Here is a 12,918-nt window from a genome sequence, read left to right on the forward strand (position 1 = left end):
CAATAATTAGATGATTATTGTGCTTTAAAATATTTTTATATTTGACATTTCCATTCGTAACAGCTGTAGGATGATGATCAGGCTTTACAAACAGCATGAGGACAGAAACTTGAATGCATTAAATGTTAAATGATGAAGCTGATGTGAAAGTGTATCAATGGATTCACTGTGAGGAGCTGCAGATGAAGCAGCCCGACAGAAAACACAAACTCTGCTTCCTCATTAGAGTATTTTTAACTCACTGTTATTTCTGTAAATGTTCTGTCACGTCTGAATGAAACTGTAAAATTCACCTTTGTCTGAGTGACTAAAAAACATCACTGTACCAGAGAGATGAAGCAGCAATGTCACAGATTCCTCGTCTGAAAAGGGTTTTGTCTCTACCTGCTGGTTCAGTTTAACACTCAGGCAGAATAAGACACGTCCTTTCTTTCTTTCAAAGGTCTTTTTACTGATTGTCAATAGTGAATAGAACACGTCCCATCTTTGAATCTGCTGTCATGTCTTTGGACAGAGATTTTTACTTTCTGTCAGCATCTGTTTTTAGATCAACTGTGTGAAAAGCAGCAAAGTGTGAAATGTGAAACCGTCTAATGGTGATGTGAAACAGGATGAAGTGATCCGGAGACAGTCAAGAAGCAAAATATCTCTCTTCTCTAATTGGCTGTCAGAGAAACAGTCACTTATAGAAACAACTGTTATCTGATGTTAAAGCTGCAGATGATGACGTTCCTCCTCTTCCTCTTCCCCCTCCCCCTGACCTCGGACCACAGTGAAAGAGGAAGCTGTGGTGAGTCTTTCTGACGGTTTCTTCACAGTCCTTCATCACTGACAGTCGCTTCGTTCAGAGCTTTAACTTCAACATTGACGAGGAGGAATCAATTTAAATCTTCGTAATCAGTTTGTCTATTATGGCTTCATCAGTCATCCTGCTGCTCTTCGGCCTGCTGAGCTGCATCACCTCGCTGCCTTCACCACGAATCTCCTTCACCCGCGGTAAGTCCAAAAAACACATTTCTAATCAATCAGTGAGGTACACCTCTTCCGGTTGGGATGTGTTTGTTTCACTGGAGGATCATGAAGGACATAAATGAGCATCAATAATAATGAGGAACAATCGTGTCTCTTTAATTTCACTCTCTAAAAAGTATTAGTCATAGTGGTAATGATTCAGTCTTGATAAACAATATGAGTATCTAACTCATAAATATATATACGTTTCAAATCTCTTCATTGATTATCGTATTTATAATTATATTTATTTTGTAATAATTTATTAGAGATTGTATTTAGTGATGCCATATCTTTTTAATGTTTATTTTTTTCCCATGTTGGAAAAGAATTCGGGTATCATTTGTTTTATCATTAAATATGTTTTTACTACATTTCCTTTTATATTTGGTTTGGTTTTATTTGGTCATAAAACAAGATACACTTTACACACTTTTCCATATATTCACCAGAAAAACAGAAAATCGCACAGGTTCAAAATATAAAACAAACTCATTATTAATAACTTCATTATTTATTGATTGTGACTCAGAGTTTAGTCACATGTTCAGCTCTATATGCAGGACAATGTTTGTTAGAAGAGACTTAAAATGATTTAAGTTCATATGATATAAAAAGAAATGATGAAACTAAAAGTTAGGAGGAAAAAAGCATCTGAACCAAAACTCACTTTTGGTATTTATGCTACAAACTGCTGGTTAAGAATGAAGGAGGTTTATTAACTCACTGATACATGACTTAATCACACTGAGACGTTTTGTTGGTTTGATTTAATTCCCACATAATGAGTAAATTAGTCTGATCATCACAGCGTTGCAGTTACAATCAGATGACATTCATTCATTCAAACATTCTGGGCTGAGAGGAGAACCAACAATTGATAAAGTCATTAAACTAATTTATCTAGAAATGTGTAGGTTTACTCTGAATCAAAGATATTATTTTGAATGTTTTCCATCTGATTAGTTTTAAGGAATAGACATATTTCTAAAAATCATTACAGAATGTTATATATAATATTTTTGCTGACGATGTGATGTTATTTTCATATGTTATTAAGAAGAATATATATTTTAAATAAATCATCTGGAGGTTCTGTAATAACTATGTTGTGTTTGGACATAATAATATCTAACATGTCATAGGCTTCTTCATGTCTGATTAATAATATATCAGGACTTCATGTCCTAAAATAGTTTATAGTTTTATTATATAATAATACTATGTCTTCCTGCTCTAAGGTCCCACGGGGATCAGTACTTGGTCCTCTTCTGTTTTATGTTTACTTGCTGCCTTTGGCTCAAATTTTCAAAAAACACAACATAATGTGTCACTGCTACACTGATGACACACATCTCTTCCTGTAACAGTCAGTGACTCCTCCCAGCTGCTTAAATTAGAGAAGTGTTTATCAGAAGTCCATCACTGGATGTGCAATAACTTCCTGCATCTAAATGCACATAAGACCAAAATGCTGCTCATTGGTCCACCTAGATTCACATCGCTTTTTACAGACTCATACATTAATCTTGATGGCTGCACAATTTCTCAGACCCATACAATTAAGAATCTGGGAATAGTATTTGATCCATCCCTTACATTTGAGCCACATATCAAGTATATAACACAAACTGCCTTCTTCCACCTTCATAAAATAGCCCAACTATGCCACATTTGATCAAATTCAGATGCTGAAATCCTTCATAACATCTAGAATAGACAACTGCAATGCACTTTCCTCTGGCCTACATAAAACAGCAACAAAAGGTCTTCAATTGGTCCAGAATGCAGCTGCCAGAGTCCTCACAAGGTATAAAAAATTGGATCGTATAACACCAGTACTGATGTCCCTGCATTGGCAAGAGCTGATTTGCTCTGTATAGTCCACAATGTATAGTCCACAATGGCCTTTATGTTCCCGTGGTCCCGGTTATTTCATTTGCTATGACCTTCCCTAATTTAACCCACTGGGAACCCTAATCACTGACTGTTTCCTCCTTAACATGCAGCCACTCTAACCCTGTTAGTGTAAGTTGTAATATTAACATTACTACCTGTTTACGTTTGTGTACTTTTACATGTAATATCGTGTTCCTCTTTTTTCTGTTTTTTTTCTGTTATGCCTCTTTTTTTGTTTTTATTGACTTGAAAAGTGTACAGAGACTCTCTGGGTGATGTGCACTTTAAATAAACTGAAGTTAAAGTTGAAGTATTAACACCAACAACAAGAACTGGGGCCAGATGTATTATGAACTTTCCCACACATAAACTGGTATGTGTAAAACTAAAAAGTTTTGTGATAATTTGTGGTAATTAGACGTCAGTACACGTTTTTGTGGAGCAATGTGAAGCTGATAATAAAAATAAATAAAACATTGTAAAATAATATACACCGATTAATTACGTTTCTGCAATCAACTTATCATCAATAATTGTGCAGCACAAAAACAAAAATTGTGTGAAATTAGATAAATAAGTTTTGATCCCTAAATTTGATAATAAAATCATGAATAATAACCATATCTGCTTCACATCTGATGCTTCAGTCTTACTGTTCCTGAAATGTTATCATCAGGGATAGAAAAGGAATATTTTATTTTTGATGAATCTGTCTCATTGATTCAGTTAAAGGAACTTTTATTCTTATTGATATGATAATACTTATTATCAATACTGTATTTAACATAAGTAGCATTTTGTATTCAGCACTTCTATTTGCAATGAAGTATTTGTAAAGTAATTTATTTATACTTTCGCTTAAGTAACAAATCTTGTATGTTTGTGTTAATCACAGATGAATGTGGAAGTTCCTCAGTCTTAAAACATGAATGTAGTTTCTGTCTGACCTCCACAGTCTCGATGCAACATGGCCGTGTGGCGTTTTAGGACAATAATGAGACTGAAGAAGTTTATGACACGTTTGATTCAGACAAAATATTATTATTCATGTCCAAACTCTTCAGTTATTTTAGAACCTGATTATCACTTCATATAAAATATCTCCTCCTTAATAATACTTATAAGAATCACATCACATCGTCAGCATAATTACTGTATTTCATTTTCTAATCATTCTGAGTACTGCCAATTCCTGATCAAGAAATGTCAGTTTTTTACTGCTCACTGCCGAATAAACCACTTAGTGTGTGTTATACAAGGAGCAGTGATTGAGTAATATCGGACATAGACATAATTCAGCTGTACACAACTCCCAAATCTCAATAACACGGTATAACTCAAACCTACTGACGGCAAACTATCTCAGAGCTTTAATGCTGCAGTTTGTATGAAAATGAAGAAGCTCAAAAGATAACTGATTGATTTCATACATTTCCTTTGAATACACAACTGAATCTACAACTAAAGTGTGAAATGTCACACGTCTCGCACGAGCTGCTGTCAGACATTTCTTACTTCTCTTTGGACTTGTGCAGCTGTGAAATGTTATGTCTTCTAAAAACCAGCCAGTCATGGTTACCTGGTAACAGACGTTCATTCATGGTTGTGGTGAGATCAGAAAAGAGGAAGGCCTCTGCTCTGCTGGAATATCAACCACACAAACTGGGACTGGTATCCACTGACATGTTAAATACTTGTGCACAATAAACACAGCAAAGCAAAAAAGAAATGTACGGAGGCCCCCAGGGGTCAAGTGGTAGAAAGAAAAAACATCCTGCACACCATTCTATGATTGACAGTATCAAATGCTTTGTTCAAATGTAAAAAGTGTTAAAAAGGGTTACAGTTAGGGTTAGGGTCAGGGTTAGGATTAGGATTAGGGTTAGGATTAGGGTTAGGGTTAGGGTTAGGGTTAGGGGTTAAGATCAGGGTTAGGATTAGGATTAGGGTTAGGATTAGGATTAGGGTCAGGGTTAGGGTTAGGATTAGGGTTAGGATTAGGGTTAGGGTTAGGATTAGGGTTAGGGTTAGGATTAGGGTTAGGGTCAGGGTTAGGATTAGGGTTAGGGGTTAGGATCAGGGTTAGGAATAGGATTAAGATTAGGATTAGGGTTAGGGGTTAGGATTAGGGTTAGGGATTAGGGTCAGGATTAGGGTTAGGGGTTAGGGTTAGGGTTAGGGTCAGGATTAGGATTAGGGTTAGGGGTCAGGGTTAGGGTCAGGGTTAGGATTAGGATTAAGATTAGGATTAGGGTTAGGGTCAGGGTTAGGATTAGGGTTAGGGGTTAGGGTCAGGATTAGGGTTAGGGGTCAGGGTTAGGATCAGGGTTAGGGGTTAGGGTCAGGGTTAGGGTTAGGATTAGGGTTAGGGGTTCACAAAGTTCAATTTTTTTATCATCTAAAGCAGAAGAAATATTGTTGACAAGCTGCAACAGTACTAGTTCACTTGAGTATTTCCTCCAAAAATCATACAGATGGTTGTAAAGGATGTTGTTCTCAATTAAGTGCTTTGAGGTTCTTCTATAAACAAGTTTCTCCGGAACAGGGTAATATAGATATTGGGCGATAATTGCCAAATTATCAGGATCACCTGATTTATAAAATGATATAACTTAGATTTTTTTTATTTCATGTTGGATAACACCAGATTGAAAAGATTTAGAGTTAGAGGAAAACATAATCAATAATTTCCTTAATGAAACTTTTTATTCCATCATCCTTCAGCAGAATTTTTTAAATTCAAAATTACACCATGCACTTCTTTAGCACTGGGTAACTCAACATTGCAGAGTGAAGGAAACTGACTTTTAATTAAACTACACAGGCTGTCATCAGAATCTTTGGCATTTGATGCCAGCGAGAACCCAACATTTACAAAAAAATAATTAAAACCATCAACTATCTCTCTTGGATTATGAAGAGTACCATCCCTCCTTAACACCTGAACAGGTACTACTGCTGGAGCACTTTTGATTTAACAATTGATTAATGAGACTCCAAGTTGAATATATGTCTTTATTTGCTTTGGTAAATTTGTCTGAAAAATATTTCTCTTTAGCTTTCCTTAATGATTCAATATATTTATTTATGTATTTCTTATAAGTTTCCATATTTTGTAGTAATCAGTGGAAACATTTCTCAAAAACATAAAGAGTGCTAAAAATGTCTGATAAGCTTTTTCAACATCTTGCACTTTGAAAACATCACATGAAACATCATTAATCAAAGACTTGACTCCATATTCTTTTTGCAAAATCTGTGATATTTTGTTCTCTCATGAACACTGTTTTTACAATTATATGCATATTTTCTTTAGTATGAATTAGTTGAAATACAGGGAAATGAAATATCAGACATCAATAATCCTGGAGTAAATTAAAAAATGAGACAATTGATTAAGGTGTTAATGTTGGTCAGTGTTACCTCGTGTTACCCAGCACTTTCTGTCTACTTTAGATCATCCTTTTTATTGACCACACTGTCACGTAACAAACACGTTTCTCACTCAGTACATGTTTGTAGTTTATTTATACAGATGTGGGAACTGATGCTTTGTGGCTGAACTTATATATAACAACATTTTATTTGTAACTTTCTGTTTCTCATTTTAAACCTCAATTAAACTCTATTTATGTTCAATTTTCAGACAGTGACCTGCAGGATGTAATGACTGCTGGTTAACAGGAAGTATTTATAGCACATTCTTAAAATTTTACTTTTTACTAACCCTTGTATTTAATCAGGTATTCTCATTGAGATTGAAATCTATTTTTCAAAAGAGATATATATCTAAGGTTCAGTAGTTATTGGATTGTTTCTGTAGTTACAAGAAGAGATGTGAGTGTTTTGATACATGAAACAAACGGCAATGTCATATTTCCATCATGTTTTCTTCTACAACGGTTTAACGGCACTGACTGGGGAATTAGCGCCACCTGATATTTATCTGCTAAAATTCACACAACAGCAGTGGATGGAAACAAACATCACTACATTTTATACTGATGCTTTTCCGGAAATAGTTTTGGCTTTAACTGCTTAAATAACTAATAAAACCACTAGAGCCCAACAAATACTGATATCCATCCGATATTTCTGTTCCCCTCTTTTCTTTTATATACACACAAAAAATACCTAATAATCTTATTATAATTTAAAGATTCAGTAACTGCTGTGAGACATTTTAATCTCAATCACACTGCTTGTGTTCTTATTTTTATCTCTGTTCAGATACAGATGCTGAGTTTCTCAGCAGCTCTGAACCACATCCTCTCCGAACTGTAACCCATATTGTTGGTCTCAGCCTCAGAAACAGGAAGTGGTGCTGTCTCCATGTGGGTCAGCTGACTACAGAAGCAGAAGACGTGTTTATTTATTGCTGCTGTTTTAGACTCCTTAGGTTGACACTCAGCCCTGCCACACCACTTTAACTCAAACCAGCTCTTTGTTTAGCCCTGGTTAATGTAAAGTTAGACATGCTGAGAACAGGTGCATGATGGGAAGGCTGGGCTCTTGTATTTCTATCTGTTACCTGCTCATCCTGAGCTCAGTCACAGGAGGCTGCAGTCTATCCCAGCTGTCACTGGCTTCACCTGCACAGGTGACCAACCAATCACGGGACTATTTAAATTGAATTTTATTAACGTCAGCTCATTACTAAGCAACAATGACAGGGTGATGGCATGAAATATAAATGTCACATAAAGTAAAGTTAATAAATATCTAAGAAATATGCATATAAATATATATAAAATATAAATTATACTCTTATTATTCTATAATAGTAACAAAAGAAGAAAAAGTAATATATGTGTAGGAATTTCAGCTATAAGTGACAATCGAGAGAAAAAAAGAGATTTCATACTGTTAAGCTCTAGAAGACCTTTCTGTTGTTTCAGTACATTTAGTGGAGAAAACTGGGAGATGTCTTTTCAAATTTACACTTATGTAATTTAAAAAAAGGTTGTAATAAAATAATAAAAATAACTAAATGTTCTACATTCTTATCTGAGGTTTCTAATCAAGAAACAACATCTTGCAGTTTAGTGTGAGAGTATAGTATAGAGTATAGTATAGTATAGTATAGTATAGTATAGTATATAGTATAGTATAGTATAGTATAGAGTATAGTATAGATAGTATAGTATATAGTATAGATAGTGTAGTATAGTATAGTGTGCAGTAAAAGAGGAAATTTCATGATTCATGCAAAAGAGCAATAATCAATGATTTTGGAAGGTTAATGGTACTGTAGTTAAGTCCAGTTTTGGAAAGGCCCTCCATAAGTCTGATTTACTTGAAATCTGACACACAAGTCCAGCTCAATGTGCTCTACAAAAAAACCTCTTGGACCATAAAAGTCCACCATATTGGATTTTTTGCATAAACTGAAACACATTAAAATTAGTAGAACTTTTTGAATTTAGATATACAGCCTCAAGGGACTGAAATACATATTTCTATCATAAATGAGTAGGATCGGTTAAAAAACATGGCCACCATCAACCAAAACATCTTCACAATGGGAGGGGTTTAGCAAATATTGGCCATAACTCATTAACCATTTGGCCAGTTATAAATGTTGGTACATAACTTCAGTTTATGATTGGGAATAGGTCTCCCAAAGCATTTTGAGCCCAACCCATAGGGGGCACCAAATATACCATAAACACGTACCTAAAAACCCAGTGGACAGAATTTCAGCAAAGTTGGTGTGCCTGCTCTTGGGGTGAGTATTAACCGAAATCTGATGCACCATATCGATAGGTGCAAGTGGGTGTTCCCAATCACATATTTGCTCATAACGCAAGATGCCTTTGAGAAATCTTGATTAAACTCCCAGGAGACATCCTGCATTGTCCTGAACATACACAACAAGTTTTGTTCAAATTGGATGAAGTTATTGAAATGCTCCATGCTTTCTGATGATGAAACAAGTGCGCAATAGGTCTCACTCCTTCTTTAAACAGAATTAAAGTAGCTGAAGTGACTTTGCTCACCTTTGTGAAGCTTGAAACCTGATCATTTTTACTTGTGGCCTTAGTTGTGAGCTGCTTTCTTCTGTTGACCACAAAAAGGTTTGAACCAGGAATCACCACTTGCAGCTATATTTTGTTATCATGAAGTGAATTACATGACATATTTTGTTGGAGAACATCACTATGCTGTCCTAAATCTCAATCTGAATGTTATTTGTTGTCTTGTTAATAAATTCCCTCTCATCTCAGAGATTCAGTTCAAACTAATCAATAGACAACAATCAATAAAGACAAATAACCTCTCTGTGTTTAGACTCTGTAGACCGACCGCTGCTCCACTTTAGCCTCCCTGATGTCCACAATACCACCACACTGTTGCTAAGCAACGACGGTTCCACCTTGTACGTGGGGGCACGGGACGCCGTCCTCTCATTGGACGTCAGTCAGACTGATGTCATCACCCTGAAGAAGAAGGTGAGCCTGTTTTACTTCAACTCCCGTGATGCTTTGATTTGTAATGAAATTTAACCAGAGACAAAGTCTGTGTGGCTCTTATTTTAATATTCTTCTGTTTAAAGGAGTGAGACCAATCATACATTTGTTTCATCATCAGAAATCATGCAGCTTTTCAATAATTGCACAATCAAAGTTTGTCATTCGAACCCCCTTCATCAGATTTGAACAAAAGTCAGTTTGTATGTTCTGAACATTTAATTAGGACTGCTCAAAGGCTTCTTGAGTTATGAGCAAATATGTGATAGACCACGCCCACTCACACCAATCAATATGGCACTTCAGAGTTTGGTTAATACTCGACCCCAGAGCAAGCACACCAATTTTGGTGAAATTCTGTCAACTTGGTTTTCAGGTACATATTTGTGGCATTTTTGGTGCCGTCTATGGGTCGGGCTCAAAATGCTTTGGTAGATCTGTTCCCAACCATGGACTTAAGTTATCTAGGACAATGTATTATGATTAGACAAATGGTTAATGAGTTATGGCCAATATTTGCTAAGTCCCGCCCTTTGCAAAGATATTTTGTTTGATGGTGGCCATGTTTTTTGACCAGTCTTGCTTTTTTATGAAAGAAATGAGTATCTCAGTCCCCCGAGGCTTTATACCATTGGTCCTGATTGTGTCAAAATTCAAAAAGTTCTAATCATATTACTGTTTTTCAATTTATGCAAATTGGCAAAAATCAGTTGGACTCACGGTGTGAGGGATGTAGCCTTTCAAAAATTGATTTTTTTGGCCTTAACTACAGCAGCATCATCTGGCTGTTTGGGCTCATATTTCTTGGGAAGCACTTGCACATAATTTCCTGTTGTTGTGCAAAGTTTCATGGTTTTAGCTTATTGCAGCTCACAGCCATTTGAGCAAATGCAGCAGAATAATTATATTAATAATAAACTGCACAAACATAGATTAAATTGTAATATAATATTTCTAAATCTGTGTTTTTAATTGATCAGATTGATGTAAAAGTATTTTATATACGTATATATTGAACTCCTACAATCTGTCTGGTAATATGGTGCCTCTACCCAAATTGCTCCATTTTTTATTTAAGATTATTTTAATTAGAGACAAAATAACAGTTAATATGCCCCACAGTCCAAACATTAAAATATTTTAAAAATTAGTAATAATTTTTACAATTTTATATTTCATATATTTTACAATTTTAGAAAATGTTATTCAATTTTTTTAAATTCTAATTTAATTTTTTTAAATGTAAAATTAAAATGTGACACAAACCATTTACTGATATTTTTATTTCTATAATTTTATTTTAGTTTTTTTTTCTTTTAATTTAAGTATGTTCATAAATATACTGCTTATAAATCCCCTTTTTATTTTATTTCCCTATAAATAATGTTCAGACTCAGCATGGTGTCTCCATCGTGTCTTGTCTTGTTCAGGTGGAGTGGAGTCCATCAGAGGCCGAAATAAACGCGTGTCAATTTAAAGGGAAGAACCCAACGGTAACCATGGACACACCTCTATCTTCATCTCTTTTAATATGTTCGTTTTGCTCTGTTAACTGCTCTGATGTGAGTGTTGTCTTCTCAGTGAAATGCTACAATGCTAAGCTAAATGTTGCTATTGAGTTTTTGCCTGGCTATTCTGTCTTTGTGCGTCTGTCATCTCAGTTCCACGAATTGTACAAATGTGGATAAAAGAGCACACCATAAAAGTGAAGAGGGATTGTTGTTTTACTGGGAAAAGCTAAAGTCCTCCCAGAATGAAACCAGTGTTTGTTGTGTTCTTCTCTGTGCAGTTTGTTTTTAAAGGTTCTCTGTGCACACCCAAAACCATATCAGACAAACATTATTATTCAGACGACTGTCGTTATATATCATAAACAGTGATACTGTATATTTTAAGCCAAACCACGTCAATGTCTAAGCCAAGCCTATGTTCTGCTCTAGTCATTGCGTTTGCACTAATTAAATCGGGTCCATTGAAATAGAACATTTTCGCAGGAGACATTTTGACCAAAGCAGGAAAGCACAGGTGGAATCAATTAGGTTAATGATGGCTGCATTTCATTTAGGTGAGCCAGTTCAATACACCAGCGATCTCATATTGAGCATGCTCACTCTGATATGGCTTACTGGGACAATTAAAGGATTGGAGCCTTCGGGTGCATCCCAATTCCCTTAATTACCTCCATGTATCCCTCACTTTCTATCTTTTCCTTTCATTGTAGTCCTTTTCACTGAAGATGGAAGGAGACAGGAAATGAAGGAATGTGTTTTTAGAGAAATGAGATATCCTTATTGTTAACATTATTTACACTTGTGCTTTTCCTGCTCTGACAACTCAAAATGTATGTCAATGTAAAACAGAGGAAGCTCCACAAAACATCCACTACAGCAAAATCTGTCACCTGTCTGTCTGCAGGTTGACTGTCCCAACTTCATTCATGTGTTGCAGCAGATAAACTCAACCCATCTCTACGCCTGTGGCAGTTACGCCTACAGTCCCCATGATGCCTACATCGTGAGTGCACATAGAAACTGGTTCACATTTTCTCCAATTCAGACGCGCTCTGTTGTACAATTCAGCTTCTGTGTTTCCTTCATCTCCTTCAGGATGTTGAAACCTTCTCCATAATCCAACATGATGGTGCTAAAAATCGCTGCCCATTCAACCCCTTCCAGAGGAACACCGCCATCACTGTCGGTCAGTCAGCTCCATCACAGCTGTAGAGTGGATGACTTCAAATGAAAACTCACTGAGTTATAGATCTCACAAACCATAAGTGTCATTAGGATGAGCCTATGACTCAAGATTCAATACTTTATTGCCATTATAACATAATGTTATTAACTCTAGGACATCACATGACCACTTTATTTTCATACAGTATATCAAACATTGCAGAAAGCAATAAGGTGGCATTCTACCATAGGCAGAGCAGACAGTCATACTGAGCCTGACAGCATCCTGCTACACAACACAAGAGCCACCAAGAGCCTGAACATAAACCCACATTAGCTTTCCTGCTAAAGTCTCCTTATCTAACTTACAAACATGAACACACATCTTGTCCTGCACCTGAGCTTGTTGAATGAGTCACCATACACACATTCACCAGGGAAAGGTGCATTACTAACATCAGCTAGCAGGCTAGATAGCCAATTAGTTGTTCAGCTGCAGCACATTAAACAGCATGTAAACATACCTGCAAATGTCACTTTGGACCTGTTAGATCCTGATTTGGTTCTTACTCTTCAACACCACTACTAACAAGACGCTGTCTGACTTGAAACTCCAGCAGTTTGTTTATTTTGACTGTTCATACTGTGTAATACCGGTAGGCTGCCAGCTGCTGTCAATCAAAAACAGACACTGATACACCCCCCACCTGATATTTTTATTCATTCTTATAATACAAAACTATTTACAATCACTTAAAAAACATTTTGACATTGTTTCTTTTATTTATTTATTTTTGGTTAAGAAGGTAAAAAGCCTGTTTGAATAAATGCTGTTACAGAACCTGACTTTCCTGGTTTTAACA

At 35.9% G+C, this 12,918-nt stretch overlaps 1 protein-coding gene across 1 annotated transcript in view; it reads left to right on the forward strand.

Moving 5' to 3' along the window:
- Nucleotides 1-743: 743 nt before the first annotated feature.
- LOC122987510 (semaphorin-4A-like) overlaps nucleotides 744-12,918 on the forward strand; it is a 29,527-nt gene continuing 17,352 nt past the window's right edge. Inside the window, exons 1-5 of the mRNA XM_044359413.1 lie at nucleotides 744-996; nucleotides 9,202-9,362; nucleotides 10,811-10,873; nucleotides 11,796-11,894; nucleotides 11,987-12,077. Coding sequence (XP_044215348.1) covers nucleotides 912-996; nucleotides 9,202-9,362; nucleotides 10,811-10,873; nucleotides 11,796-11,894; nucleotides 11,987-12,077 — 499 coding nt within the window. The 5' untranslated portion in view covers nucleotides 744-911. The remainder of the gene's footprint in view (nucleotides 997-9,201; nucleotides 9,363-10,810; nucleotides 10,874-11,795; nucleotides 11,895-11,986; nucleotides 12,078-12,918) is intronic.

Source organism: Thunnus albacares, chromosome 8 (assembly GCF_914725855.1).
Source record: "Thunnus albacares chromosome 8, fThuAlb1.1, whole genome shotgun sequence".
NCBI classification, from domain to species: domain Eukaryota; kingdom Metazoa; phylum Chordata; class Actinopteri; order Scombriformes; family Scombridae; genus Thunnus; species Thunnus albacares.